Genomic DNA, 26,928 nt, shown 5'->3' with positions numbered 1-26,928 from the left:
AGTCTCCCTGAAAATAAAGAACTTGGTAACTAGCCCACCCATAACAGTTATACTTCTGGAAACCATCATTTATAAAAGTACAACCAGCAAAAGCATCCACTCCAGTTTAAATATCTGAATCAGAGCCTGAAGGCACAGTTTGAAAAAGGTATTACTTTCATATAAACAGAACAATCAATGGGTAATCAGTGACACAATAAGTACAAAATCTCAGTTTTGTCATTATCCTAGTTTCATCTGGAATAGAGTTCATTTTATTCTTAGTAGCTGCTACAGTGCTGTGTTTTGGACATAGTATGAAGATAAAGTTGATAACACACTGATGTTTTAGTTGTTGCTGAGCAGTGCTTACACTAAATTAAGGATTTTTCAGTTTCCCATGCTCTGCTAGCAAGCAGGTGCGTAAGAAGCTGGGAGGGTGCATGGTCAGGACAGCTGACCCGAACTAGTCAAAGGGATATTCCACACCATAGGATGTCATGCTCAGTATAGAAACTGGGGGGGGTTGGCTGGTGGGAGGGCCGACTGCTGCTCAGGGACTGGCTGGACATCGGTCAACGGGTGGTGAGTAACTGCATTTGTGCATGTGTCTTTTCTTGGGTTTTATTTCTCTTTTTGTTATCTTCCTTTTCATTTTTATTATTATTATTTTATTTCAGTTATTAAGCCATTCTTACCTCCACCCATGAGTTTTGCCTTTTTTTTCCCAATTCTCCTCCCCATCCCACCAGGGGCAGAGGGAGGAGTGAGCAGCTGCGTGGTGCTTAGTTGCCAGCTGGGGTTAAATCACAACAATCGTGTGCCACTGAATATTTTAATAAACTTATTTTGGCTTATTTCTACTCACACACACAGGTACTTTGTGGAAAATAGCTTTAAAAGTATAATATTTACCTGCTTAAAGAGATTCCTTCCTAAGAGACTGGACACCTGAAATGCCATTATTTTAGCCACACTGGAGGAACAAATGAAATGCATAAAATCTTTGCTGCTGCTCGCACCAGGTTATTTCAGTTCCCACTCTACCTCAGGAACATGAGAGTCCTTCTAGGAGAACAGTCCTAGTGCTGGCAAAGTCCCACCAGCCTACTATCAGAGAGGTGAACTCTGTTCTCTGTCCTCTTATACCAGAAAACAACTTGTGTCATCTGAATCAGGGGAGTTTGTTTTTGTTTCTAAGCTGTTCTGTGTATCCACTCTGAGAGTATGAATCTAATTATTTGGCCTTACAGTAGTGTGTTAGAGGGAGTTTTGTTTAAATAATTCTGCTGGTTTTCCTGGCTGGCTTGGAAAATGAGGAAACTTCTATGAGCAAAGCAAACAAATGAGCAAAACAAACCAGATGCTCCTTCTGCTGCACAGTAGATGAAAGTTTTCAGCTACCCAGACATCCTTAATTATTTTCAGCAAATAAATCATCTGGGTAAAGTTGCTCATTGTAGTAAAGGTTTTGCATTTCTCTGTTGAGTTAATCTCCGAGCACTCAGCATTTCATTGAGAAAATAAATAGCACATTTTTTTCTTGCAACAATCAAAAAGAGAGTAAAGGCATGAAGTGAACCTAACAATATCTTTTTCTATAGCATCTAGAGAAGCCAAGAAAAGGAGGTTTTCAGTTTTTTATGCCACTTGTATGACATCCTGTTGCTACTACGCAATGCCAGAGAGCTGTCTTAGCTGGAACAGTCAGCCCAGAGACTTTACCTGATATTCAAGAATCAGCTTTTTAAAATTATTTATATTATTTATTACCTTACATAAGAAGATATGATGACAGTGATGACTAGAAGATGCAAAGATCACTTGCATTAAAGTCATCAGTACCTGGTGCACATTCATTACTGAGTGTGTGGTTTATTCCTATCTAGGATTTTAGTTCAGGATGAACAGAGAACCTCAAGAATTACCATCAACAGCTTTCTACAGAGAGGATGTTTCACATATCTATTTATGCTCTGGCTTCCTATGAGAGTAAAAGCTAGAGAGTCTAGTACCAAATGCAATCACAGGCTATAAATATCAAAAGGTGTTGGACAGGCCATCAGAAGGGAACCTCTGTTAGCAACCATCAGTAGGAAGTATCACCACGGTTTTCAAAGAATTTTGTATTCAGAGCTGGGGATGACATCTTTATATAATACCATCAGTGATGCTCTGAACAGGTAGTTTGACAGCTGCAAATCTTAGGTACTACGTGATATTACATTTTAAGAGTGATGTGTAATAAGATACCATTTCATGATGTAAATATATTACCTAATATATGCTTGGCAGACCAGCACAGCATCTTGAAGGACAGCCTCCAAAAATACTACTAACCTGTCATCTTATTTTCTATACATCGCCTCATATTTCAAGCAATGGAAAGCAATTCAACTTGAAATCACTAGCATTCTTTTTTAAAATCAAATTACTTTGAATATTTCCAGTAACAGAATAAGGTCACCTAAGTCCAGATTCCGGCTTGACCATGCACACCTGAGGCATAATCTTCAAAAGGCAGGATGTTTGGTTGGAATTGGGGGGGTTGTTTCTTCATGTATGCACATGGGGAACAGGGACTGGAAAAATACATCCTCCTTTGTGAATCTACTTCAAGTTGCATAGAGGATTTTTCCATGTACTATGGTCCTCAAGCAATCAAACTGGCATCAGATGGCCTACTGTACTAATTGTTCAAGCATAGTTTGGGATATTGTCACCGCTCAAAAAAACTTTAATAGAAGCAATGGGAAAGGGATACAGAAAATACAGCAAAAGTTGCAGTAATGTCCCCTGGAATGGGAAAAATTGATACATCTGATTCTCAAAATGGGTAATTAACTACTGCTGTTACTGTGGCTTCACAGAATCACAGAATCATTCAGGTTGGAAAAGACCCTTGGGATCATCAAGTCCAACCATCAGCCCTACTCTACAAAGTTCTCCCCTACACCATATCCCCCAACATCTCATCCAAACGACCCTTAAACACATCCAGGGATGGTGACTCCACCACCTCCCTGGGCAGCCTATTCCACTGTCCGACCACTCTCTGTGAAAAATTTTTTCCTAATGTCCAGTCTAAACCTCCCCTGTTGCAGTTTAAAGCCATTCCCTCTTGTTCTATCACTAATTACCCGTGAGAAGAGACCAGCACCAACCTCTCTACAATGTCCTTTCAGGTACTTGTAGAGAGTGATGGGGTCTCCCCTGAGCCTTCTCTTCCTCAAACTGAACAGTCCCAGCTCCTTCAATCGCTCCTCATAGGATTTATTCTCCAGGTCCTTCACCAGCTTTGTTGCCCTCCTCTGCACTCGCTCCACTTCCTTGCACTGGTGATGGGTACCACAAAGGGCCAGCTTTCTCAGTACAAGTGGAAGATTAGAGAAAAAAAGTTTTAAACACCCTTCCAAAACTGCAGGTCTAAGTAAATAAGCAGTATAAGGAAAACAGTTTGCATTGTACTTTGCTCTCAGGATACATGAGCCCTCTCTTTGGGTTAGTCGTTCCAACTTAGTCCACTCCAGAAAGAAGTCCAAGCTCCAGGATAACATGATCCAGATACAAAGAACCCAAAGGTTTAGCAACTGGAATTCTTCTCCACATACATCCCAGTTGCTCACAGCATGCACACCCTTATTTCAAATCTCAGTCATAAGTCCTCCACAGAATTAATGTACAATTACAGTGAAGGTCTACCCCCCACTTTCTAACTTCTCATGATGGTTACAATCTCCTGTAACCTGCCCACAAGGAAAGCAAAGCCTAATGACAGCAAGAGATGGACAGTCACAGAGCTGGGCTTAGGGATGACAGGACTTAACACATACTAAAGATAACAATAACCCCAGGACCAGCCCCCTTTAGAAGTGAATACAAACTTCTGTAATTCACAGAATTACAGAATCATAGAATAATTTAGGTTCAAATAGACCACTGGAGGCGTGGTCTAGTCCAAAACCGCATTCAAAGCTGGTCACTCAGGGACTTGTCTAGTTGGGTTTGAATGTCTCCATGGACAGAATTTCCACAAACTCTCTGGGCCACCTAATTATAACTAATTTCAATTTAATGCTCTCCCCCATAAATTCCTCATACAGAGACAATCACAAAATACATTTGCTTGCCAAATCTATAGTTGAGCTAACTCATCTTTTCAGAAAGGGAGAATGGGCAGAGACTATATGTGCAAAACTGGGGAAAGATTCAAAGGTGCACAAGTATCTTGACAAGTCACACAAAGAGAAATGTCACATTTATACATCCACTTCTCAGGTCTTAGAAACCCCATTTACTATCTACCTTGTCTACTCCTGACTTGAAGTACACAATGTACTACAAATGCCAAACCTTTTCTTTCCTTTCTTCATCTAGCTACCAGTACTACACAGTGATGAACTCTGCAACTCTATAAGATGAAGACAACAGAATTCTCCTCCAAAGCTACTGCACTGAGAAAAAACAAAATATGCTGGAAGATTTCTGTGATTTCTATAATGAATCAAACAACCAAAATTTAAAAAAAAAAAAAATCAAAGATTAATTGATTTCTTGGACTTGGACTGTAAAATTATTTTTCTTACTTTTGATTTATATTCGAAACATCTAGAATATTACTACTTCAGAATTTAGTTGTGGCAAGAGGGGGTTAAAAGCACAAAATGAGAACAGCTTTCATTTAAAAATAATTCACTGAAGATCTCATACATCACCAACTGAGATGTTCACTTGGGCAAGGAAGTTGATACGTTTATGACAAGCTATTGTGTACTTTTCCAGATGATGGCAACACACTGACAGCTTTAAAGAAGTAGAAGTGTTACTGTAAGGTATACTGTCTAAGCAATCTTCTCCCTCTGCAGCAATCTAACAGTTTATATTTACAGTTGATTATCATTTCTATGAAATTCCAACATTTGCTAATGATCTCCAAGACTGGGAAAAATAGCGTCTTGTGTCTCAAGCTCTCTCCTGTAGACACGCTATTCTTCTAAAATAGTCTGAAAGACAACACATGCACTTCTTTTTCATAAAGCATTCATTCTCATTTCTTTTAAAAATATTTCAGACAGCACTATTCTCTTTTCCACTTCTGTAAGATGTGTCAGCCAACAGAACATAATTAATCCTCAGGGTAAGGAGTTTACAGTAAGCCTTTTTTTGCAAGCAGCAGAACCAGCAAAACTTTATTTCCTCTGTGTCTGGAGGCAAAGCTCGTTTGCAGATTCAGTGGTAAGGGTAAGGTAATTCATCTTGCTACCTCTGCTTTAGCCAAGGCATTAATAGGGTCTCTCCTTTATTAAGCCCTTTATTCTGGGTTTACACTGGGCTGCAATACATTTAAGCGTGAACAGATTAACATCCAGAAATCTGAAACAAGCTGCCATTGCATTTCACTGTAGATGGACAGGGATTAATGGAGAGACTTTGTAGAGTTAAATCCTACGTGCACAGAGAGGCTGTGCAACACAAACTGCACATTCCTCTGTGGGTGATCCTGGGCAGAAGATGGGGACTCACTGCTTTTTTAGAGGTCTGCCTTTTCAAAGGTGTTGGGAGGTATGACAGCAGTGATGGTAATTTTTTGGAACAGTAGACTACACAGAAACAGTAAGCTACGTGAGAGCTAGAGAAGTTGATGAACTGACATATTCAAACAGAAGAAACCAAATCCCAATTCCTAATCAGTAGAGATCAGACAACTATTCTCAAATTATATCCTTGAAAATCTTGTGCCAGTCATCAAACAGCAGGTTTGTGACACTGTACAATAATACCTTGATCATTTACCTATGCTGTTTCAAGATACACAACAAGCAAGATATGATATCTTGCTTCACAATACATTAAATATATTAAACAATATTTTTCTGCTCTTATTCCCATTTGTCACCAAAAAAGTAGACCATGTATACATTTTCATTCTTCAGGTTCTCAGATTTGTACCTCAAAAATATAGTTCTCCTTCTAAAAGGAGTTACTAATTTTTTGAGAAACAAAGGCAAGTGAGAAAAATCATTTGCTTACCTATGTCCCTTCTCAAATGCAAATGCAGAAATAGCAATATAAGCTCATCAATTTGCATCTAGAGACAAAAAAAAACCCCAACTACTTAGATCACCTACTCCATTCCTTTTCCGAGGTCTGGATCACCCCTTAAAGCATACAGAGATATTCTTGTAATACACGTCCCCCAAAATCACTGTAGATGATACACAATCACACATCAGTGTGGCCTGAACATATGTCGTGCTTATTTAAGAAGGCAATGTCTTCCTCAAAAGCAGCATATGTTCTGTGCTATGTTGCAGTCGTTATGGAAGGTTTTTTCCTGTAAAGCAGCAGAGAAAATACCACCTAAAACCTCAGCATCTTGTTGGTATAACATTTAATGTTGCTTCAGTAAATCTTAAATGCCCCTAAAAAAAAAAAAAAAAGGAAAAAAAAAATAGAGCTCCTTTTAACATTTTTTGACTGACACAGACCTGATTTTTTTAGGTTAGTTTTCATTGACAGGTATGCAACTGACACCTTCAAGAATCTCTACTTATTGTGCTAAAAATTGGGTGCAAACTATCAAAAGTATAAGCAAACTGAAGTGACAGATTTATGGCTAGTTACACAACTGCTAAATTGAGAATAGTTTATAAGCTAACACCCCACTTTCTACCTTGGTATTTTTACCCACTATTCCTATTTATGCTACTAATACATAAGAAGCCTGGTAGCTTTCATAAACCCTTAGACTGTAAATCATTCAGACAACAGGATCTGCCAATATTTGCAAAGCAAACACAGGACACATCTACATGGAATCTCTGCATCCTGTGTCAATACCCACAGCCAGCTCCCAGCTCCCACCACCCTTCCTCCCTCACCCCAAACAGTATTTAACTTCACGAATTGCTCCAGATAAGACTTTGGGGCAGTTCACCTAATGATGTACAACACAGCATGGACTGATGTGATAGAAATCTGTTTTCAAATGCTCAGATGAGACATCACTCTGAACCAAGACTGTGCAACAGCTTTGCCTACAAAACTGCGGCAAACTTGCCTTTATGCAGAGAGGTTTCCTCTGGTTACCCCCCAAAGTCACGTAAAATGTAAAGGCACCTCCCAACATGAAGCCACACCGCTTCATACAATTTAAAAAAAACAACCAAAACCAAAGTGACAGCACTACTAGATATACCTTCAACATGATCCATGATGGAAATCTACTTTGCTGGACAACTAAACAATTGGCATTAGAGAACCTCTTTTTTGCTATCAGGTGAAGACAACCTATCAAAAGTTTGCATTTTTAACCCTTAATGTTAAATATAACTTAAGTGGTTTTTTGGATATGGTTGAAAAGTAGACATACAATAAAGTTACAATATGCTCCCTTTTTTGGCACAAAAATATCTTCAATGACACAGAAATAGATCTGTTTTATGTGTAATAGAAGATGATCAGATATGATGTTATAATTATCATGAAAGAAAAAGGTTTGGAAGTAAGATGTCTACCTTTTGTCTCTTGAACATCCAGCACTAGGAAGGCCAACAGCAGGTACTTCTGCATTTGCCATATCATAGATATACAAATATATTGGATTATGTAATTACCATCTCAGTAGATAGGACACTAGAAAAGCCAACATACCAGCATTTCTGAAGCTCGCTACTAATTAAATCATATGCATACAGGCTCAATCCAAGGATGATCAAAGTTAATGAAAAAAATTCCCATTTAATTCAATAAGCTGTGGATCAGTTCCAGACAGCTAACTGCTACTCCACCCTCTTTGTTCTTTATCAAAAGCACTCCAACAGTGTGAAAGTGAAGAGGACTCCATATGAGTCTACAGACTTTGTATCTCCCCTCAGATATGAATTTTAAATTAATTATTTGACAGCTGACTACATTACATACAATTAAGTAATCTTTTCCATAAAGCTGTATTAGAGGCTACTCCAGGTTTTGAAGGAAAACAGACTCCAACTATTATTCTTACATCAATAGCTTTAAAAGATTTCAACTATTTCTTTTACATAAAGGTTTACCCTCATTTTAAGTTTATGTGCCACATTGTTCACCACTGCAGCAATATATTACCATATCTGAGCATGGAAAATGTACTGGAAATAGAGCACTAAAATTATAAGGCTCCCTAAAATTAAGAGAAAGATATCTAAAGTAATCTGAAGTCAAAGAAATAAAGAATGAATGTTCAGATCAAATAACTATCTATTTTTAATTACATGTGAAATGCAATGTCACAATTGTTGAACAATTTCAGTAAACTGGACATTTCATTTATGAAACCTGAATAGCCTTTGAAAATCTGAATAGCCTTTGAAAATCTGAATAGCCTTTGATTCAGTTCTTGTTAACAATGCTTTTTCACATTCTATTTTTCACTAAATCCTTGTATTAAAAATGAGAATTTAATTTCAGAATTAAACTCAGCTTCCAGTGCTGCACAGATACTTAGTTCTGTCTCTTTGAAGTCAGGGTTTCAGCAGACATCCATTCACATCAGCCTAAAGTCTCTCATTCATTGAAAGCAGAGCTGGACAGGAGTTGCTGTAAAGTCTTTATTTGGGAATCCAATATATGCACCACTGCTATTAGCCATTGCACAATGTCTCAAATCTAATGAGCACTGCACAGGAAACTGAATAATAAAAAATAATCTTTTCTGTTTGAGAATCAAGAGTCAGTTAAATGAAAATTGAAGTTGTCAGCTTTTGACAGGAGAAATGGTGTCTATGCCTAAAACTTCACATTCCATCTATACAGGAACACAGGCTTAAATGAAAAAAGGTGTTTAGACATAGTTTCAATAAAACTTATGTATGCAATGCTGCCTAGCTGACCACCTTACACCTTTCCTACTCTAAGATTCCAAGCACTTCTTGTTGGAAAAAGCATATTCTTTGACCAAATCCATCACATCCAAGTTTAAAAAGTTTTGTAGGTATAATCAAAGACGTCTACTCTTAGCACCTCCTCCACTTCATGTTAGAGAACCACATCAAAAACAATGGAAAGGGAATGATGTTACAACAGTTTTTATTACCACACCTCAGGTCTCCTTTGCTGTAGCTACTCAGAAGCCCTGGATGGCTGTGCCGCACCACTGGGAACCTTGTGAGTAGGAAGTCAGAGCAGCAGGATTTCATTCCCAAGCAGTGCAAAAACATCCCTCAGGGAGCCCTGAAATCCATAATCAGAATGTGAAATGATCTCCTGGTCTGCTTGTCCCTTCTCACTCAACCCCTGTCCAAGACTAAAGAGAGAGGTGTCAGAAAACAATGACTGAAATTCCTACCACCTTTCTTCTGCTTCGTGTTGCCAGAGAAGATTTCTGCAGAGCCACTTTTAGGCATCCAATTAAGAATTATGCTATCAGGTTTTTTTGACTGTGCCCAGACATGCAAGAAATGGTTCTAAACTCAGCTCTTGACTTGAGTACAGACATAGCTGCAGGATAACATAGACTATTATAGTTTAAGATATGAGTAAAAACAGATTCCTATAAATTTACCCAGGTGCTCATACCGCTCTGGAAAAACGCTTCTGTCTGCTCACTCTCCTTAATAAGGGCCCATTATCTCTGAAACATGTAGATGGGACCTACAAATTGTACTAAGAAGTAAATTTTATTTACTCCACACTTTTTTTTTTTACATAATGCAAAAGCCTTTATTGCTTCGGTATGATTCCCTATCGCTGAAGCTCTTTTCTGTTGACTGAGTGAAACAGAAATCAATGAAGAGATTTTTTTTTTTATTCTTCCCTTTATGCGCTAGTGATTTAGGCTGTTCTGTTCCCTTACTGTTAATGGGGTTTAGAAGTAGAAGACCCCTTCATCTCTCAAGAACTATTAACCCGAAGTCTTAGTCTATATATACAATGTTACAGCAAACAAAATATAGTTAGAAACTCTGTGTCATCATTTACATTGGATCCCAAATCACATGATAAGCAAATAATAATAAAGAAAACAAATAAAACAAAAGTATAGGAAAAAGCAGCTAGCCTACACAGAGTGTGGTATTGACTGGCATGTTGTAAACGGAAAAAAACCAACCCACCACAGAAGTTTCTAAATGACACAGTTCATTCCAACTCATTTAACCTACACAAAATGCCGGATGCACATGAACAGCAGGATTTGCAAACAATACGGACAGCTCTGCCAGCAAGTCTCACACAATCATAGTATCTGTCTCAACACAGTTGGTCTCACAGCAATACAAATTTCAGAAGGTAAAACAAAAATGAAGTAAGATTACACTGCTAAACATTTTCAGGTTGGTTGCCTTTACCCTAGTGTTTTTAGCAAACTTATTTATTACCTAGACATATTCATTTTTTAACTACTCTGGTGTTATTTCCTTGATTCCAGCACTGAAATTTACCACTGGTGGATGGATAATGTATTTCTTCAAAATCCTACATGACTTGATGAAGCCTCTGTGCTGCCTCATCAGTCTTCCAATACATTGCTGGGCTGCAAGATAAAAGACTTACTTCGCTCTTTTAAGAATAAGTGTACTCAAGACTCCTCACAAGAATTAACTGCCTAGACAACTTCCATTAACAATCTTTAAAATTTTAGTTTGTATATTCTACAGTTATGAATGTATACAGGTTACCAAAAGACAGAAAACCCAATCTGAAAATATTCTACTTATATTAGGAAACATTTTCTGTAACAGTAGCTAAAGAAACACATTAACTATGTTGTGATGGTTTAGGCCCAGCCAGCAACTAAGCACCACATGGCCGCTCGCTCACTCCTCCCCATCCCATCCCGCAGGGAGGGTGGGATGGGAAGCAGAATCAAAAGAAAAGGGTAAAAACTCATGGGTTGAGATAAGGACAGTTTAATAGGACAACACAAGAAGAGATGAAATAATAATAATACTACAAATAAAAGAATGTACAATGTGAGTGATGCACAATGCAATTGCTCACCAACCGGAATCTGATGCTCAGCCTGTTCTTGAGCCGCAATCCCTCCTCCCCAGCCAGCTCTCCCAGTTTATATACTAAGCATGACATCATATGGTATTGAATATTCCCTTGGCTAGTTCAGGTCAGCTATCCTGGCCGTGCCCCCTCCCAGCTTCTTGTGAGAATTAACTCTATCCCAGCCAAAGCAGGGATATATGTTTAGAGCCTAAGGGTAAAGAGTATAGTCTTTTTCCTTAAAAATACTTTAACTGCAACAAGTCATACTGAATTATAGACAATGCTGCTGAAATACTCATGTGAAATTTTAGAATAAAATCCCTCAATTTAAAATTCTGCCTATCCAAATAAATACAAGTCAAATTTTAAAATGGATTTGCTTAATCCTGTTCTAGTTTCCTGATACAACTGCTTCGGTTCTGTTAAAGTTTATGGCTAGGATTAATTCATCTGTATTCAGGCACCTTGTAACACTGTATTTGATTATGTCTGAACATTACTACCTTTACAGCGTTCAAGAGGTGCTGACATCTTCTGTAACTTGTTAAAGAAGAACTAGAAGATACTCGGTAGCAAGTAAAGCAAGGGAAGTATGATTTAAATGTAGGTTTAAATTGTGTCTCCATCCAGTCCTGCTACCAGGATAAAAAAGGTTTGAGAGTGTTACAGTAAAGAGAACAAGACTAGAATCACTAACTTCCTTCTCTGTCATTAATTTTAGAAAACAGGATATATTTGGGTCCATGGCTGACAACACCCCAGAATAATGGGTTCCCTAGCAGCTTTGTGCTTTATTATCCTTAATGTTACCAGATAACATCTCCTATAAGGCTTGCTAATGTTGATATACTTACTCCAGATAAAGCACAGCACAAAGAACAAAAGAAAACCTTTGCTTGAAAGGCCCTGAGAAAGCCATATATTTTAATTATGTCAGATAACCCTTCTGTGGCACCAGATACTTGAAAGTCACACTTCTCTCCAGAGCAAGCCTCAGTGAAAGAAAACTTAGAGCTCAGGATACACATCTCAGACTACGGTGCACAGAAGTATTTCTCCATCTGGTCTTTAGATAACAAAGGCAACACCCCCTCGTCTTGCATTTTGAGCCAAGATACACATACTGACTGGGTGGAAGAAGCTATATAAGTTAGGAAAAAAAAAGAAAACAATAACATGAAAGAATCAAATCTTTATTATTAATGAAGAATAAGGTGTTATTATAGCTCAAGGTCACATATGGCAAAACAATCTTCAGTTAATGCCACGTCCATTACGTACTAAGAGAATCAAAATTAAAACACAGGCGTTCTTATTTTTTTCTTTAAAACCATTTGTAGAATTGTAATTTGCAACATGTGGAAAGATCAAGTTCCATACAGGCCCATCAGGCTCTGTCACTCATGATCTGGAATGAGAGCAGTCAGGGGACACTGGTATCAAATGAACTCCTAATATCAGGTGAGGGAATAGGATGGTAGAACCTGCAATATCTCTTAAATAGTGTTTATAAAGAAATCATTTAAAAAACAAGACACGGAGTCTGAGAAAAGCAACTAGAATAACCATGGTGTTCCCACATACTTAGCTCAAGTCTTCATCTACCCAGCAGAGTTTGTAGAATGAATATATTAAGAATATAACCTACCCCAAGAAAACAGTGAAAAAATGGCAGTATCAGAATAAGATACATTGGGATTGGAAGCATGGGGGAATAAGAAACACAATCTGTGCAGGGAGGGAGAGGGACAGAAAGGAAAACAGAAAAAGAAAAATCTAACCTCTATCAAGCAACATCTCTCTATCTGTTTAGAACAACTTTCTTCCATAAAACTTGACAAAGCTAGTGTGTGTGAAAAGCAAGTAGTTTTTCTAAGTTCAACAAACCTATACAGAGCTGATAGTTATCTCTTCAATATCTGATAATTTTACATATGCAATACCATATCTGTTCATTTTAGAATATTATCTTCCCAAGGGAAGAGCTAGTGTAATACACTATGCATTTTCTCACCCTGAAAGTAATTAGTAAAAGAAAATCAAAGTTAAAACAAATGTTGCAAAAAAAAGCTATGTTTACAGCCAAAATATATAAGAAAACAATTAAAAGATTATGCTAATACTCTCAAGGACACTCTCAATTAAGGTCTTGAACAATGTCTTGAAAGTGAAACCAATTTTGAAATCATACACAAAAAAGTTTTAAACAAAGCACCATTAAATCTCTGCAAGGACCCTGATAATTTGCTCCGTTTATCTGTTTGTCTCCATTTTAGATGCAGCACACATACTTCACCAGGACTCATTTCCAAAAAAGGCAAAAATAAAACAATTATGAAAAACACCTGCATAAAAATAAATGAAAGGGAACAAAGCATGTAGAGTGCCAGAAAAAACAAAACAAAACAAAACACCACAAAACCAACCACCAAACCTGATATCGGGCAAAACTGATCCTAGTCTATAAAGCATACTTGAAAAAGCTAATCACAGAAGTTCTAGAACAGGGAGATACTTAATTTGGGACTCCAGACAGATAAAAAAATCATAAATCTTCCCAGAACAGTACTTCAAACTATTTCTTCGCCCATTCCTCTTTCCTGCCTTTCTGCAGAATGTTAAACATAACCCTATAGGAAAGCTGGCAGCTCCATTTCATAGCTATGCACCCCCATTTAAATTCACCCTCATCACCAGCTTGAGCTAAGACACAAAACTTTATGAAGAGACACAGACACACATTGCCTTTAGCTTATTCTGCTATGGGGGACAGGAACATAACAGAGTGGAAGGTTAACAGTGGGATTTGTAAGTCCATAACTATTGTCTCTCTCAAGGGTTCACTCATGAAACTTGATACTACCTAAAAAGGCTGGAAGTGCTGGTGTCAAAGATAGATTCAGAAAGCTAAATTTATTTGTAATTACTAACCTGCAAGCAGAGATAATCTTTCCTCAGCTCTGCTTCCTTTGCCTGTTAGCTGTAGTCAGTGCTTTGTTTCTTCTCTTCAGGGACTGGCTGAAAGACAAATTTTGACACAGTCACCCCAGATATAAAAAAAAAAAAAAAGAAACAGAAATAAAGTTCTGTCTATAAGTGTGAAGGCATGTAAGAAAATATTGACAATTCATCTTATCTTACAAATGCATCAGAAGCATGATATGTTCAGACACATGTCCCTAATGCACTATCATGAATGCTGACCAGAGCTCTGGGGACATAAAACTGATAGCGGCACAAGATGAAAGATCAAGAATGTCAAGGATCATGAAAAATTAAGTTATCTTCAACCCTACCATTACTACGATTCGCTAATATGGGTATATTGTTTTTGTCATTCAAATGAAAACATTGCTCCATAGTTTTCTTTCCTCTCCATAAATATTCTTTTTGGATTTCTCTGCTTCAGCTTCATATTTAAATTGTTGGGCTTTTTTCTGGACCAAAAGTCCAAGCTACCAGAACAAAAAGTCATGTGGATGCATAGCACTGTATAAAATGAAAACGCATTACAAGCGGAAAATCATATTCCCTCTCCCCTCATCACACAGTCAGAAAACTAAACAGATGGCCTACTTACAGTCCACTTAATCCTTGCTGCTTTACACGTCCATTGTAAACCACAGTTTTCCTTAAACTTTCTTTCCCTAAAAAAAAAAAAAATAATAAAATATTAGTGTTTTCCACACATCCCATTCTCAGAAGTCACGCCTTTCCCCTTTGCAACATATTATACAAGAACTTTCCACTTTTATTTTACCTTGGAAAACATGTTTTTTTACATCAGCTCCACTCTACCTTATAGCAACGTAATATTTCTACCCCCACTGATACTTTGTGCTAAGAACCACTTCCAGGAAATAATCATGCAGGAAGTACTTATAAGAAAACCCTTAGCGAAGTGGATTTTCAGGGAAGGACTTAAACAATAGCCCATGACTTGAGTGGAGCTAGCCCCTAGTATCATCTCACAAGAGGGCCCATGCCCCCAATGCAGGGAGCAGAACTGGGATGCACCCAAGCAGCAGGTTGTCTTTGTTTTTCCCATACCTGGGACATGAGGCTGGGTAACCAGAAAAAAACCCACAGCACTGTGTAAGTTGTGCACGAATCCCCAACGTTGCAGCATGGAGAATCTGGGATGAACAGCATGACCATTACTACCACGACATGACTGTGCTCATGCTTTTATACATATTCACATGCTTTTACACAGTCACATACACATTCATATATGACAAAAATAAACTTAAGAAGAAAGAACTTTGCTCTAGCAAGACATCGTGAATGAAATCATGATCTTTCACTAGACAGGTTGGCAGTACCACTTGTAACCAATCTGGCAAACTGGCAATCACAAGTCAGCAAAAAAGATACAGGGGTGGCTACAAATTGATTCTCAGTCGCTCTTAAACAAAATATCAGTCCTTGATTTACAGCTAAGTTTGCTTCCTAAGCTAAAAATGTCAATATCCCCTAAAAAAGGAAGAAAAAAAATATCAAAATAACTAAGTTAGCCTGGCTGGATGACAGCTATTGAGAAATACGATGATAGTGTAAATCACAGAGGAGCGAGAGGAATTACACAGCATGACTCTAAGGGGCATAAATGAAAGAGTGGGATGAACTTAGGGAAGAGGGTGGCATAGGCTGAGCATCAGAAAACATTTCTTAACAGCAAGATACAATATAAAGTAGTATATTTTTCCCACAGAAAGGGAAGTTATTTAAGACTAAATTAGATAAAACACTGGTAAGCGCATCAAAGAAAGCATTTCTGAATTGATGAGGTCATGGATGAGAACACTTAACATGTCCTGTCCTTCTTGCTTCTCATAATTAGGTGTCTCAGTAAGATTTCAGTATAACAACCAACCACACAGCAAAAATACATTCATTTCTTGTTGGGTTCTCGTCTTGAAAAAGTACCTTGGATTTCATCAGCATTAAGGTTAGAAGTGTCATTCACATTTAATGCATTACACTGAACTATTTAAGCATTATTTGTCATTTTAATCTCCTGTTACTTATTCTCTTGCCTATTGCTGTAACACAAAATTATCTTTTTTATTTTGGACTTTTATAGCATTTTTATTTCAGGCATTTCAAAGTACTTTACCAACATATGTCCACTACCAGCACCCTTCAAAATCAATATGTATATATCAACCTTGCATGTCGTTGATCCAGAAATTATCCCACAATTGCTGAACTGTCCAGCTGCTTAACATGATACATAATTAGCAAACAATGCGATGCCCATGAAATCCTCTGGTGTTGCACAAGGCCATGGGAAATTAGAAGATTATAACCGAAGCCAACAAGGAAAACAAAATTCAGTGTTTCTTTCAGTTCGATGCCTGAAGCATGAGAAATCAGGAACCAGCAAAGGCTTAGGAGCAATGGTAAAACAGGTATTTCCTTACACAACCAAGTACTACAACAGAAAACCCACTATTGGTTTAGTTTTTTTTCCTATTATTACTATTCTTAGTCTTACTTTAAACAATACACAACTTTCTGCAATTCAGTTTGGAAAGAGATGGGGTAACTCACAAAATGCGACTGAGAGAAGAGTTTTGTTCCGTTTTTTTCTTGCCAATGAACTCTTAGGTAGAATTTTCCAAAATGCACAAAAAATGTAGGAGCGTAGTTGAATTTGAAACATGGACGTTTCTCCTCCTGATTAAAAATGTTCTCTTCTATATGGAAACGAAATAAATATATTTTTTTTTAAAAAGCAGAGTTATTCAAGGCCTCCTTTTGATACTGTGGAAATTTTACTCATGATAAGGAATGTTTAAATTATAATTTGTTACATTTGCAACTGAAATCCCAAAATTCTTGTGATTTATAGACCTTATTTTAAAGGTTCTACTCAACACTGGGTAGGATCCCACTGTGTTCATCAAGAACTAAGAGCAGGGAAGAAGAGAGAGAAACCACACCCCAGCAGCAGGGAAAAATTAGCATGTTTTCACAAATTGAAAAACAATAATTAAGAGAGATGATAATATCACAACAATCAATTACCATTCTGACCCCCAAAGAAAAATAGTGAACATGAACAGCAGTGTACCAGGAAAACACTCTCAAGTGTTGAATGCCATGTCATAAAGCTGAAATAGTGTACCACAAGGAACAATTCAGCAACGTACGACAAAATATCCAATATGTAATGGAGAATATAACAGCTGTTTCTTTTCACACCAGTCCACAGTCTCTTCAGGTATTTAATCCAAATTCACACACACTCACTTTTTTTTTTTTTTTTTTAAGCAGCTACACATATAAAATATTAGTAACTGTTCCAGATATCGATACTATTATATCATTCTCGAAGTGCTTATTTATCCCAAGAGATGCAGGAAGGCAAGGCACAGGTCACCTTCCTTCCTCAGACCAAAGGCCAAAACCAAAGACTTCTGTACAAATGAACACCCACCAATCCCCTTCAACAATGATTATATGTATCACTGCAATTAAGAAAAACATATCTCTAGACCCAACCCTATAAAATGTAACAATAGAACAGCACTGAGTTTTAAACCAGAGAAGTTTGGGGATAAAAAAAACCAAAAATCATCTGCCCCTGTCTTGATGGGTCCTGGCTTGGTGTCTATATTAAATTCAGGTGTGGATTCCCCCTAGAGAATGAGGCGGCAGCTAACGAAGTGATGACTACTGCTTCGGCATACCTAGGCTCCAGTGTCAAAGGACAAAACGATGGTTATTTGGGCTGTGTCGGTCCTTCAAATTTTCTGCAGGCTTGCAGTGAGGCACATACACAGAAGGCTAGAAAAAACACGTGTACCCCAGTCACAGCAGAATGACAGAACTTCCGAGACTGTAATCCATTGCTTCCAAGAATAAAATACATAAAATACCTAAGAATTTTTCTAGTCAACAGCACCAATCCAACTGCACAAAGATGACAAGTTTCTGCAAAAAATTGTTCCTCCCTCCTTGAGTGTAATAAAGATTAAGCTAGGAAAGGGAGACAAGAGGAAAGTCTCTTTTCCTTTGGTATGTTTACTTTGCCTTTGATAGTACATTGCATGTACTTACTGCTAATTCTAAACATACGAGATTTCCTTTAAGAGAAAAACATAGTTATCTAATAAAAATGTAAAATTTTTTTTTAAAAGAATCACAAAAACTGTCAAGGAGATTCAGGAACAGGATTAGCACCTGAGGCTATTTCAAAACCATTTACAATTACTTTACAAATGTTAAATCAATAGTGTTCTTGTAAACAAAATTTACTTAATGTGCTTTGCTTTCTTCCCAATTACTCTCTCATCTTTTAGAGCTGAAGACTGTAGCATCAAAACTTTATTTCTCACAAAGAGGGCGGTTGTAAAATTAGATGGACTAACTGCCACACTCATCTACAGAATGATTTCAGATAACTTTGCTAAACTCTCCAAGCTAGGTTTTGCTCTGCATGTGACAGACCCCTATCTCTTAAACTGTCTGAAGCCCATGCTCAAAACAAAGGGCAGAGTTTCCACTGCTGCTTTCAGGAAAGATAATAAACCTGCAGACACAAAGCAAGATTTCTGCTTTTTCTGCTTTAACACATATTAAGCAACCCAGCCGCCAACAGCTGCAAAAATGGTGGAGCACCAGTACCTCAGACAGACTCCACTTCTGGCATGGCAATCTGTGTGAACAATACGACTTGGACTACAAGGAGAATTGGGTCACTAAAGGGCATGCTTGCTTTACTCTTTGGGTTTCCTGAATGCCAAAAGCTAGCCCAAAACACCTAGCTTTGTAACTTACAAGGGAAAGCCTCTAAAGCATGATGCTTATCACAGTGTCTCATTTTTCCACAGATTTCCAATAACATTCCTAGTTTTAGTTTTGATAGAACATCCAAGAAATTTTCTATATCCAGAAAATTCTCAGTTTCCAGAAGCCTAAAAGGGCTGCTAAGATATAGCATACTTGTAAAGATGAATTTGAGATAAATCCATGTGTGTCTATACTATTTACATCCAGAAGCATAAAACTATTTTGGTTCTATGCAATAAACTGTAAATTGCGTCAGATGTACAACTGACACAAATAATAATACCCAAAGTACATACACAGTAAAACATGAGTTCAAATAGTAGCAGCAATTGAAGCACTTTCACCAGAGACATGTAGAATGTATATAAACATCTACTATATATAAAACATACCGTGAAGAAAGTAGGAACGCTGTAATGACTAGAAGTAAATCATATTATTAATAATATTTAAAAATCAGTATTAAATACAGCTGGGGCATCATATCTGTAAGTTACAAAGTACCGTTTATTCTGCAGTGGCAGAGCTTGCAGCAGAAAAGGATGCTAGGTATACGCTGTTTCCAGCAACAAAAGGATCAGGATGTCTCTGGTATAAACAATAAAATAACTGCTTAAGTAGAGAAAGAGCCCCAGCCTTATGGCAGAGAAGAATAAAGACCAAGATTTAGCAAATAAACAGGCAGAACCTACTTTTTAAATGGTTCAGGTACCCTATTGTTATGTGGACTGTATGATCCATAGGCACTGGGTACACTGGGTACACCCATAGGCCTGGGTACTGCCCTCTTTGAGGCCAGTTTCAACACATGTGGGCCTGGGTGTTAAATTCACCCAAAGTTCAATGCAGTTATTAATTTTCTGAAAACCTGCACGAATAGGGAACCTTAGAGGAAAGCACTGATAAAACCTATGTGGTCATTTCCAAGAGCTGTGAAGAAAATAAGAAAAATAGTAAGTAAATGGGGCTGTGGAAAAAATAAGAAAAATAGTAAGTAAATGGAGATTTCCCATTGAAAATAAAAGCAGAGAAGCAGGAAATCCATGCTAACCTCCTTCAGAGTCTCTCACTTCTTAAACAGTAGATGAACTACACAGGTCAAGTTAGTTTAAATCACAGAACACAAAACAGGTCACTGACAGGAACAACTCACACCTCACTGTCACACATCAGGCCCCAGTACACTAGCACAGGTCAGCCTTCACTGCAAACTCACATAGCGATTTCGAAGCAGTCACCAAACACACATCACCTGTTGCTCGTTTCCAGGCCCTGTACCAATCCCACCCCGCCACCATTCCCCTCCCCACGCAACACGCCAACAAAACCAGCACGGCCGCACACGCTATCACCGACCAGTTTACTCGAACACTAGTTCCCCCACCCCGTTCCTTGGGCCTTGCCCACCCTGACAGCGCCCGGGCCGTTCGCGGCCGGCCCGACCGGAGCCCCCGCGGGGCAGCGGCACCGCTCCGGGGCAGGCCGAGGCTTGAGCAGTGCCCTGGCGGCGGGGCTGAGGGGTGGGAGGCCCGGCGGAGCTGCCGCATCTGCGGCGCCGGGCAGGGCCGACCCGGCGGGACCGCGCGGGCCTGGGACCGGCCCCGAGCCCTCCGCGCCGAAACGCCGCCCTCAGGGCTGCCTCCCCTGAGGAAGGGCCTTTTTCCGCCCCTGAGGCGCTCAGGCCGCGGCCTCGCCCCCGCCCCGGGCCTTGCGCTGGGCCCAGGCCGAGCCGCGGCCGCTGCCCCCTCCACTCCGCGGGCCGCGCCGCCACTCACCGCCAGGCCGTGCGCTCCCGCCGCCGCCGCGGCTGCCCCCGCCCCTGCCCGCCCGCCGCGGAGCCGCGCAGAGGGGCCGGCGCGGGCGGCGGGAGGCGGCTCCGGGGGCTGGCGCGGCCCTGGGCGCTGCGGGCGGGGAAAGGGGCCTCGCCGCGGGAAGGACCCGTCTGGTGTCGGCAACATGGCAGCGTCCAGCCGGGCCCAGGTGCTGCGGTTGTACCGGGCCCTGCTGCGGGAGAGCCAGCGCTTCGGGAGCTACAACTACAGGTGCGCTGCCGGCCCGGGCGGGGAGGGGCTCCGGGACGGGCAGCGGCCCTGGCCCCGCTTCGCCCCGCGAAGGCGTGCGAGTAACGGCGGGGAGGGGGGCGGGTGCCGGCCTTGTTTGGGGCTGGGCAGGGTCTGCCTGAGGGGCTCGTCTTTGGTGGGCGCAGGGGAGCTGTGACCTCCGGGGACCCCGCGGGGGAGCGGGCGGCCGCCCAGGCCCAGCCGTGCCCTGCGGGCGGCAGCGAGAGCGGGCCCGGCCGCGGCGTCCTGCCCGGGCCTGGGCATGGGCCGGGGAGCGACTCAGGGCGCAGGGGAGGGTCAGCCCCTGGGCCTGGCCCCGGGCTGCCTCAAAAGCATCAGGTTATGGGCCCTTCCTGTTGTAGGAAGAAGGGACAAGACAGATTGTCCCAGGCTGAAAAAGCTCGTGTCTGGTCTGGATGCTGCCCTGCTCCTGGTGGGGGAGAGCCGGGGCCAGGTTGCAGCCCTGGTTGTGCTGGAGGAGGCTGGCTTCCCTGCCAAACCCTGGCACCATGTGCTGTGCCCAAGCTCAGGGTGCTGTGTGTGATGATGGAGCAGGATTCACTCCTCCCGCCGCACAGGATGCCGTGCTGCGTGGCTGGCTGGCTGTCTTCTCTGGCTGCTTGTGAAAGACATGCACCGGTTTTTGGCAAACGGTATGCCTGTCTGCGTGCTACAGGCATATGCCTGGTTTCCATTGGGTATCTGCTGCATTCACGAGGAGTGCTCCCCACCAGCGCTGGCAAAATTGTATTACCCACTGGTAGCTTATTCACTTTACCACTCAGTTGGACCACGGGCAGAGACATGTGAGCTACCTTTGCAGTGAATCATCTCCAGCCTGGCAAGAATTGGGAACAGAAGCCTTTGAACTTGGATAACCATGGTGAGCTCTGCGCTCTTCATAGCACAAGTATTTCCCAAACCTCATGTGTGAGGGAGTGCCCTGAGAAGAAAGGAGGCTGTGGGACTGAAACTGAGCTGGAGCTGACTCCACATAGCAGTGTGTGTGTGCATCATGTTCCCCTCCTACTTCTTTAGTTCCGCTGCTCTCAAGGCTTCCCCCTGCCCTTCGTTGTCCTGAGTATCCCAGCTTGCTGTTATTCTGGCTAACAAAGGGAGGATTGTATGTAACGGGGATGGCTTGAAGACCATGAGATGTACAGTTGGTGAACAGTTGAATGTAGCTCCCATCTGGGCCATGGTGTGTTTTCAGCGATGGGTTTGTGCTGGGGTGTGATCGGTGAGGAGGCTGAGTCCACAGCAAGCCAGCAACACCTCACAGTGGTTGCACCAGTAATTGGTGGCACCAGCCTCACAGACCACATGTGGCCTTGCTTCTGCCCAGCCCCTTGCTGATGGCGCACAGGGGACTTGGGAAATTGTTGTCATCCATTCTCTATAAACCATAGTCGGATCCCAACCCCCCTCCCCAGGTCCCCCAGAATTAAGTATGTACCTGGGGGGGTCTTGGCTGTGTGGAGATTTTGGCATGCAAGGCTATCACAGAACAGTAAGTGCACTGGGGAGTTTTCTGCTTAACACAATGTAAAACTTCTTGTTCTGTTTCTTTTAGTGTTTTTATACTAGCAAATTTTAAAGGATAGAAATCATAGGCTATGTGATACCTTGGATATCTGAGTTTTTGACACCATATCACAGTGCACGTTTTTCCTTTCCTTAAGGGAAGGATCTCGGGTTTTGATGGGCCTGTCCTTAGATACTGTAAAATCAGCAGCTATATAAAATCTTGCGATGTGTACACGTTTGTGAGCACTAAAAGCAGTAGTAGTTTGTAGCAAGAAACTATCAGCAATTATTATACGTAGAGATCTGCTGGGACCACAACAACAATTCTGCCTTGGTGTTTACACCGCACCCATAGATGAAATGGACACCCCGCTAGCTTCTTCTGTGCCAAGATAAGCACTCCTGCAGTGTCCTCAGGGCTGCTGCAGTGTGATACGGCAATACCCTGAAGTAAACCTAATGACTTTAAGAACCAACTTCTAGCAAAGTAGAAAGTATTACAGATTAATCTTATTGATTCATGATTTCAGTTAGAGAATTTCAGAATATTATTGTAAACAGTGCATATTTGTAAGTATATGTTTGGAGTATGATCAGCTGGTTATTGTCTGCTCCTTGTCTCCTCCTTTGCTTGCCATGCTTTTTCTCTTAAACCTGTACATATAGATTGTGGTGGAAAATTCAGTGTTTTTGTTTTGTGACTTTCCTAGTAAATATATTCTATACATCATCCGGTAGTACTAAATCTTCTACCACCCAAAAGAACTTTTAGTGCTATAACTGTGAAGAATAATGCTCATGTCTTAAAGTAACTGAGGTCACCACTGACAGTGTTCAGAATAACAACACACAGGAGCATCTCCAGAGTCCTACAGTAAATGCTATGGAGTGTTTGGAGGCCCAGATGTGTAGGCCAGGTTTTAACAGCAGGGAGAGAGGATTTAGTAGACTGTAAGTAATTTCATGTCTGCCCTATTACCCATGCAGACAGTCTGAGGAAGAAAGAGTGATTTGTACTGGAGGAAAATCAAAATGCAAACAGGGGAGATACTAGGGTTTGAGTCAAAAAGGTGGTTCTTAATGAGCATACTGTTTTCTTCTGCTTGGTTGACAAAAGTAGATCCCCTGACAGTTTAAAACATGTCGGATTACGGTCTCAACTAAATTGATTTAAGGGTTAACTTCTAAATAGAATTTCATTTGTGATTGAAACAATGGCTTTCTGTTGTGTCTCTTTTTTTTGGTACAGAAAACAAAAGGATTTGTAAACTTGTGAAAACTATTAAAACACATCTGGTTACAAACAAGGATAATCTGAACTTTAAAGTTTCTTGTTTGTTTAACATGACTGAAGCTCAGTGGTCAAAACCTGTAGGAACCTAGTGGAAGAGAGTTTTCTCTGGAAGGGTAGCACAGGACTGAGGCAGGCCACTCTGAGAGATTTTGACATCTCTATTTCTGAAAGTTTTCATAATAGGTCTAACTGAACAGTACCATGGCTGACCTGACCTTGTTGCAGGTAGGCCTGCTTCAAGTGGGAGATTGACTTGGATAAGCTCCAGACATTCTAGCTAACCAACATTACTATGATTTTCAGGTCCCCAGCCTTCCTAGGGCCTATGAAGATACTAACACTAGCTAGTAAGTTCTGGGAAACATCATATAACATCTTCCAGCTGGTGTCCTTTCTAATTCTTTAATTTCTTGTAATTATGAGCAATGTCAGAAGCTTTTAGTCTCTCTGTTAGAATTTTTCTGCAAATAATTTCTTTCCTTTTTTTTAAAGGTAACTCTTGATTTTTTTTATATATATTTATTCCAGCTCTCCATTATGTTCTCTGTTAACTGGTGGATGTTGCATTTTTGTTTATAGATACATTTTTTCTTGTCTATGTAAATTTCATTTTAATGGAATTTGATTTTTCTATTAGAATGGACAATATTATTTGATTAGTTAAACTACTGAATACAGAAGAATCAGGGAAGGAAATTTGTCAAAACAGGTTTTGCATTGGAAACAAGTTAATTGAATGCATGCAGTTTCATCTGAGATATGTCCTTCAAGATTTTAGAACTAGTAAGTCTGATCTTTGGAAATCTCTGCTAACCTAAGAACAAAACCAAGCAAAATAAGTTATACTGGTTTTTCAGCACCAATTATTTTTCCTGCTTTGAACGACATAATTGTTGATCTGATTTTAGGGAGTCATAGAACCATAGAACAGCCCAGGTTGGAAGGGCCCTTCAAAGATCATCTGGTCCAAACTTTTGTGAGAAAGGAAGCCTCTGTGAGATCATCTATCACCCTGTCCAGTTGTGTTTTGAAAACCTCCAAGAATTGGAACTCTACCATGTCCCTGGGGAGGTTGTTCCAGTGATTGATTGTTCTCACTGTAAATAATTTCTTATGTCCAGATAAAACTTCTCCCAGTGCAACTTGTACCCATTGCCCCTTATCCTCTTCATGTGGCTCCTTGTGAAGAGAGAGCCTCCATCCTCCTTGTAGCTGCCCTTTAAGTACCAGAAAGCTGTGATGAGATTTCCTCCCCCCCCCCCCCCCCTCCAGCTGCCTCTTATAAAGGTAGAAGAGACTTAACTCCTTCAGTCTTTCCTCACAGGGCAGGTTCTCCAGCCCTTTGATCATCTTTGTGGACCTCCTTTGGACCTCTCCAGTCTGTCCACATCTTTCTTGGATTGTGGGGACCAGAACTGGTCACAGTACTCCAGGTGCAGCTTGACAAGTGCTGAGCAGAGTGGAATGATCACATCTGTCTGCTAGAAATGCCCCAGCAGATGCAGCCCAGGATCTGATTTGCTTTTATTGCTGCAGTGGCACGCTGCTGTCTCACGTTCAGTTTGTTCTCCACCAGGACCCCCAGGTCTCTTCTGGCAAGGCTGTTCCCCAGACACACAGATCCTAGCCTGTGCTGGGCTCTTTGGCTGTGTCCTCCCAGGTGCAGGACCTTCTTCCACTTGTCTTTGGTAAATGTCATACAGAATTTGATTGAGTCTGTCTCTGTTTTTATCAACATGTAGACAATCTTAATTTTAAAAATCCCAAGGTGTTTTTAATAAATGTGGTTTTTTGTTTTGAATGAAAGTTTAGAAAGTAAAAATTTGGGGATTCCACTAGACAGAGCAGAACATGTTCTTAAGATGTGTTTAGTCTTTTGGCATTAAAGCTGTTTTGAATAAAAAAGTTAGTGATTCCTGTGGTTTTGCACTAAGCTTAATATCTGAATTTAATGTAAAAGTTTGGTGAGATGAAGTTTTAATATTAGAACTTATGTTTCTACAGTTTAAGATCTCCTGCATGCATGAAATCAGAGTAAAGAACAATGATAATCACTCAAAATGCTTTTTTTCTTCATGGCAATGAGTTTCTAATCCTATAAGTCCAGATGAGTCTGAGAAGAAAAAGTCTCATTCATAGTCAGTGTCATTAAATTTGGCATGGATGGCTGGGTATCTTGTATGTGTAGAGGTGGTAACTCTTACTGATATACATAAAAAATAAGCTGATCTGTGTTTAAGAAGAAATTTCAGCTGCTGGTCATTGCTGTGTAAGCAAGATTTAGTCTGCTTCTTGCAAATAGGAAAATGGAAGGAACTATGTCAGATGCCAGCTGCTGTTATGTAAAGTTTGATTGTGACTCCTGATTAAACACAAAAATAAACAAAGAGCCATCCTTGAACATTTGGACAAGGGGTCTTGTTTAGCAGTGTACCATTTCTCATTGTTTCTGTTGCTGTTCCACTAATGTCAGTCTTTTACATTTTGAGAATTCTTGCTAACAGCTACCCAGATTAAAGCCTTGCTCAAATAGTGAGTGTGCTGATCAACTTTCTATGCTAAGGTGAGGAACTGGGACATAGCAGTATATTGGCATACACTTTGTTATTTTAATTCTTCTGCATGCTTAATGGAAAGATTCTTAGATACTATACTCTGGAGAAAGATGTGGAACTGCTATAGGATACTCTTTGACCATAAATTTGACACAAGATACTAAAAAAGAAATTCTAAATGTGTTCATCTTCTCATTTCCTAGATGGAATTCTTTATTTTTTAAGAAGTAACATGAAAATTCATGTCATGTCTGTATTAAATCCTACCTCAGCTTTCTGCCTTCTTTGCTTTTATCTATCTTCATGTGTTGATATTTTTCTTACAAGCTCATTTTATTGACATCTATAGTGTCGGAGTTGTTTGAGAGTTGTTATTAGTTGTTTGAGAATGAATGCAACCTTTTTTCTTCCTCCTTGGCAGCTGGGCACGGATGCTGCATCCAGCCCCTTAATACCTTGTGTCACTTGGAATGAAATGGACTTTTGGTGGAACATGAATACACAATCAGTATATTGCAGTTGTGCCTTGATTCCATTCTTACGTATCGGACCTGGAAGCTTTCTTACATGTTGCAACTTAATTCAATGTATAGGACCTTTGTGGGTCCTCTTGCAGCATACCTGATGTAGAAACTTGTACAGGTGGTTATATGAAGTGAAATTGTCTTTAGAAGAAATTTCTTGTTGTCCATTTAATAGACTAACTTTTCTCATGTTGCTTTGCCTGTCAGTCTAGCCT

The 26,928-nt window shown here is 40.2% G+C and overlaps 2 protein-coding genes across 17 annotated transcripts in view; one reads left to right on the top strand and one right to left on the bottom strand.

Annotated features, from left to right (window-relative positions):
* FARS2 (phenylalanyl-tRNA synthetase 2, mitochondrial) overlaps positions 1-20,620 on the bottom strand; it is a 255,083-nt gene extending 234,463 nt beyond the window's left edge. For 2 of the 6 annotated variants that reach the window (XM_074827581.1, XM_074827589.1), the window contains exons 1-4: positions 20,529-20,620; positions 14,534-14,600; positions 13,885-13,971; positions 9,058-9,189 (exon numbers count right to left, since the gene is read on the bottom strand). The gene's annotated coding sequence lies outside the window, so the exon portion shown is untranslated. Of the gene's footprint in view, positions 1-9,057; positions 9,190-13,884; positions 13,972-14,533; positions 14,601-15,003; positions 16,463-20,528 lie in introns of those variants that run through there. The other 4 variants (XM_074827570.1, XM_074827630.1, XM_074827565.1 and 1 more) reach the window with 3 other exon arrangements.
* A 39-nt stretch (positions 20,621-20,659) lies between these two features.
* Positions 20,660-26,928, top strand: part of LYRM4 (LYR motif containing 4) — a 105,920-nt gene continuing 99,651 nt past the window's right edge. For all 11 annotated transcript variants that reach the window (XM_074827742.1, XM_074827707.1, XM_074827688.1 and 8 more), the window contains exon 1: positions 20,660-20,795. In XM_074827742.1, the coding sequence (XP_074683843.1) occupies positions 20,710-20,795 (86 nt within the window). In that variant the 5' untranslated portion in view covers positions 20,660-20,709. The remainder of the gene's footprint in view (positions 20,796-26,928) is intronic.

The sequence above is a fragment of the Strix aluco genome, chromosome 1, assembly GCF_031877795.1.
Source record: "Strix aluco isolate bStrAlu1 chromosome 1, bStrAlu1.hap1, whole genome shotgun sequence".
In the NCBI taxonomy this organism is placed as follows: Eukaryota; Metazoa; Chordata; class Aves; order Strigiformes; family Strigidae; genus Strix; species Strix aluco.
The sequence above is the reverse complement of the archived record's forward strand: the minus strand, read 5'-3'. Positions and strand labels throughout refer to the sequence as shown.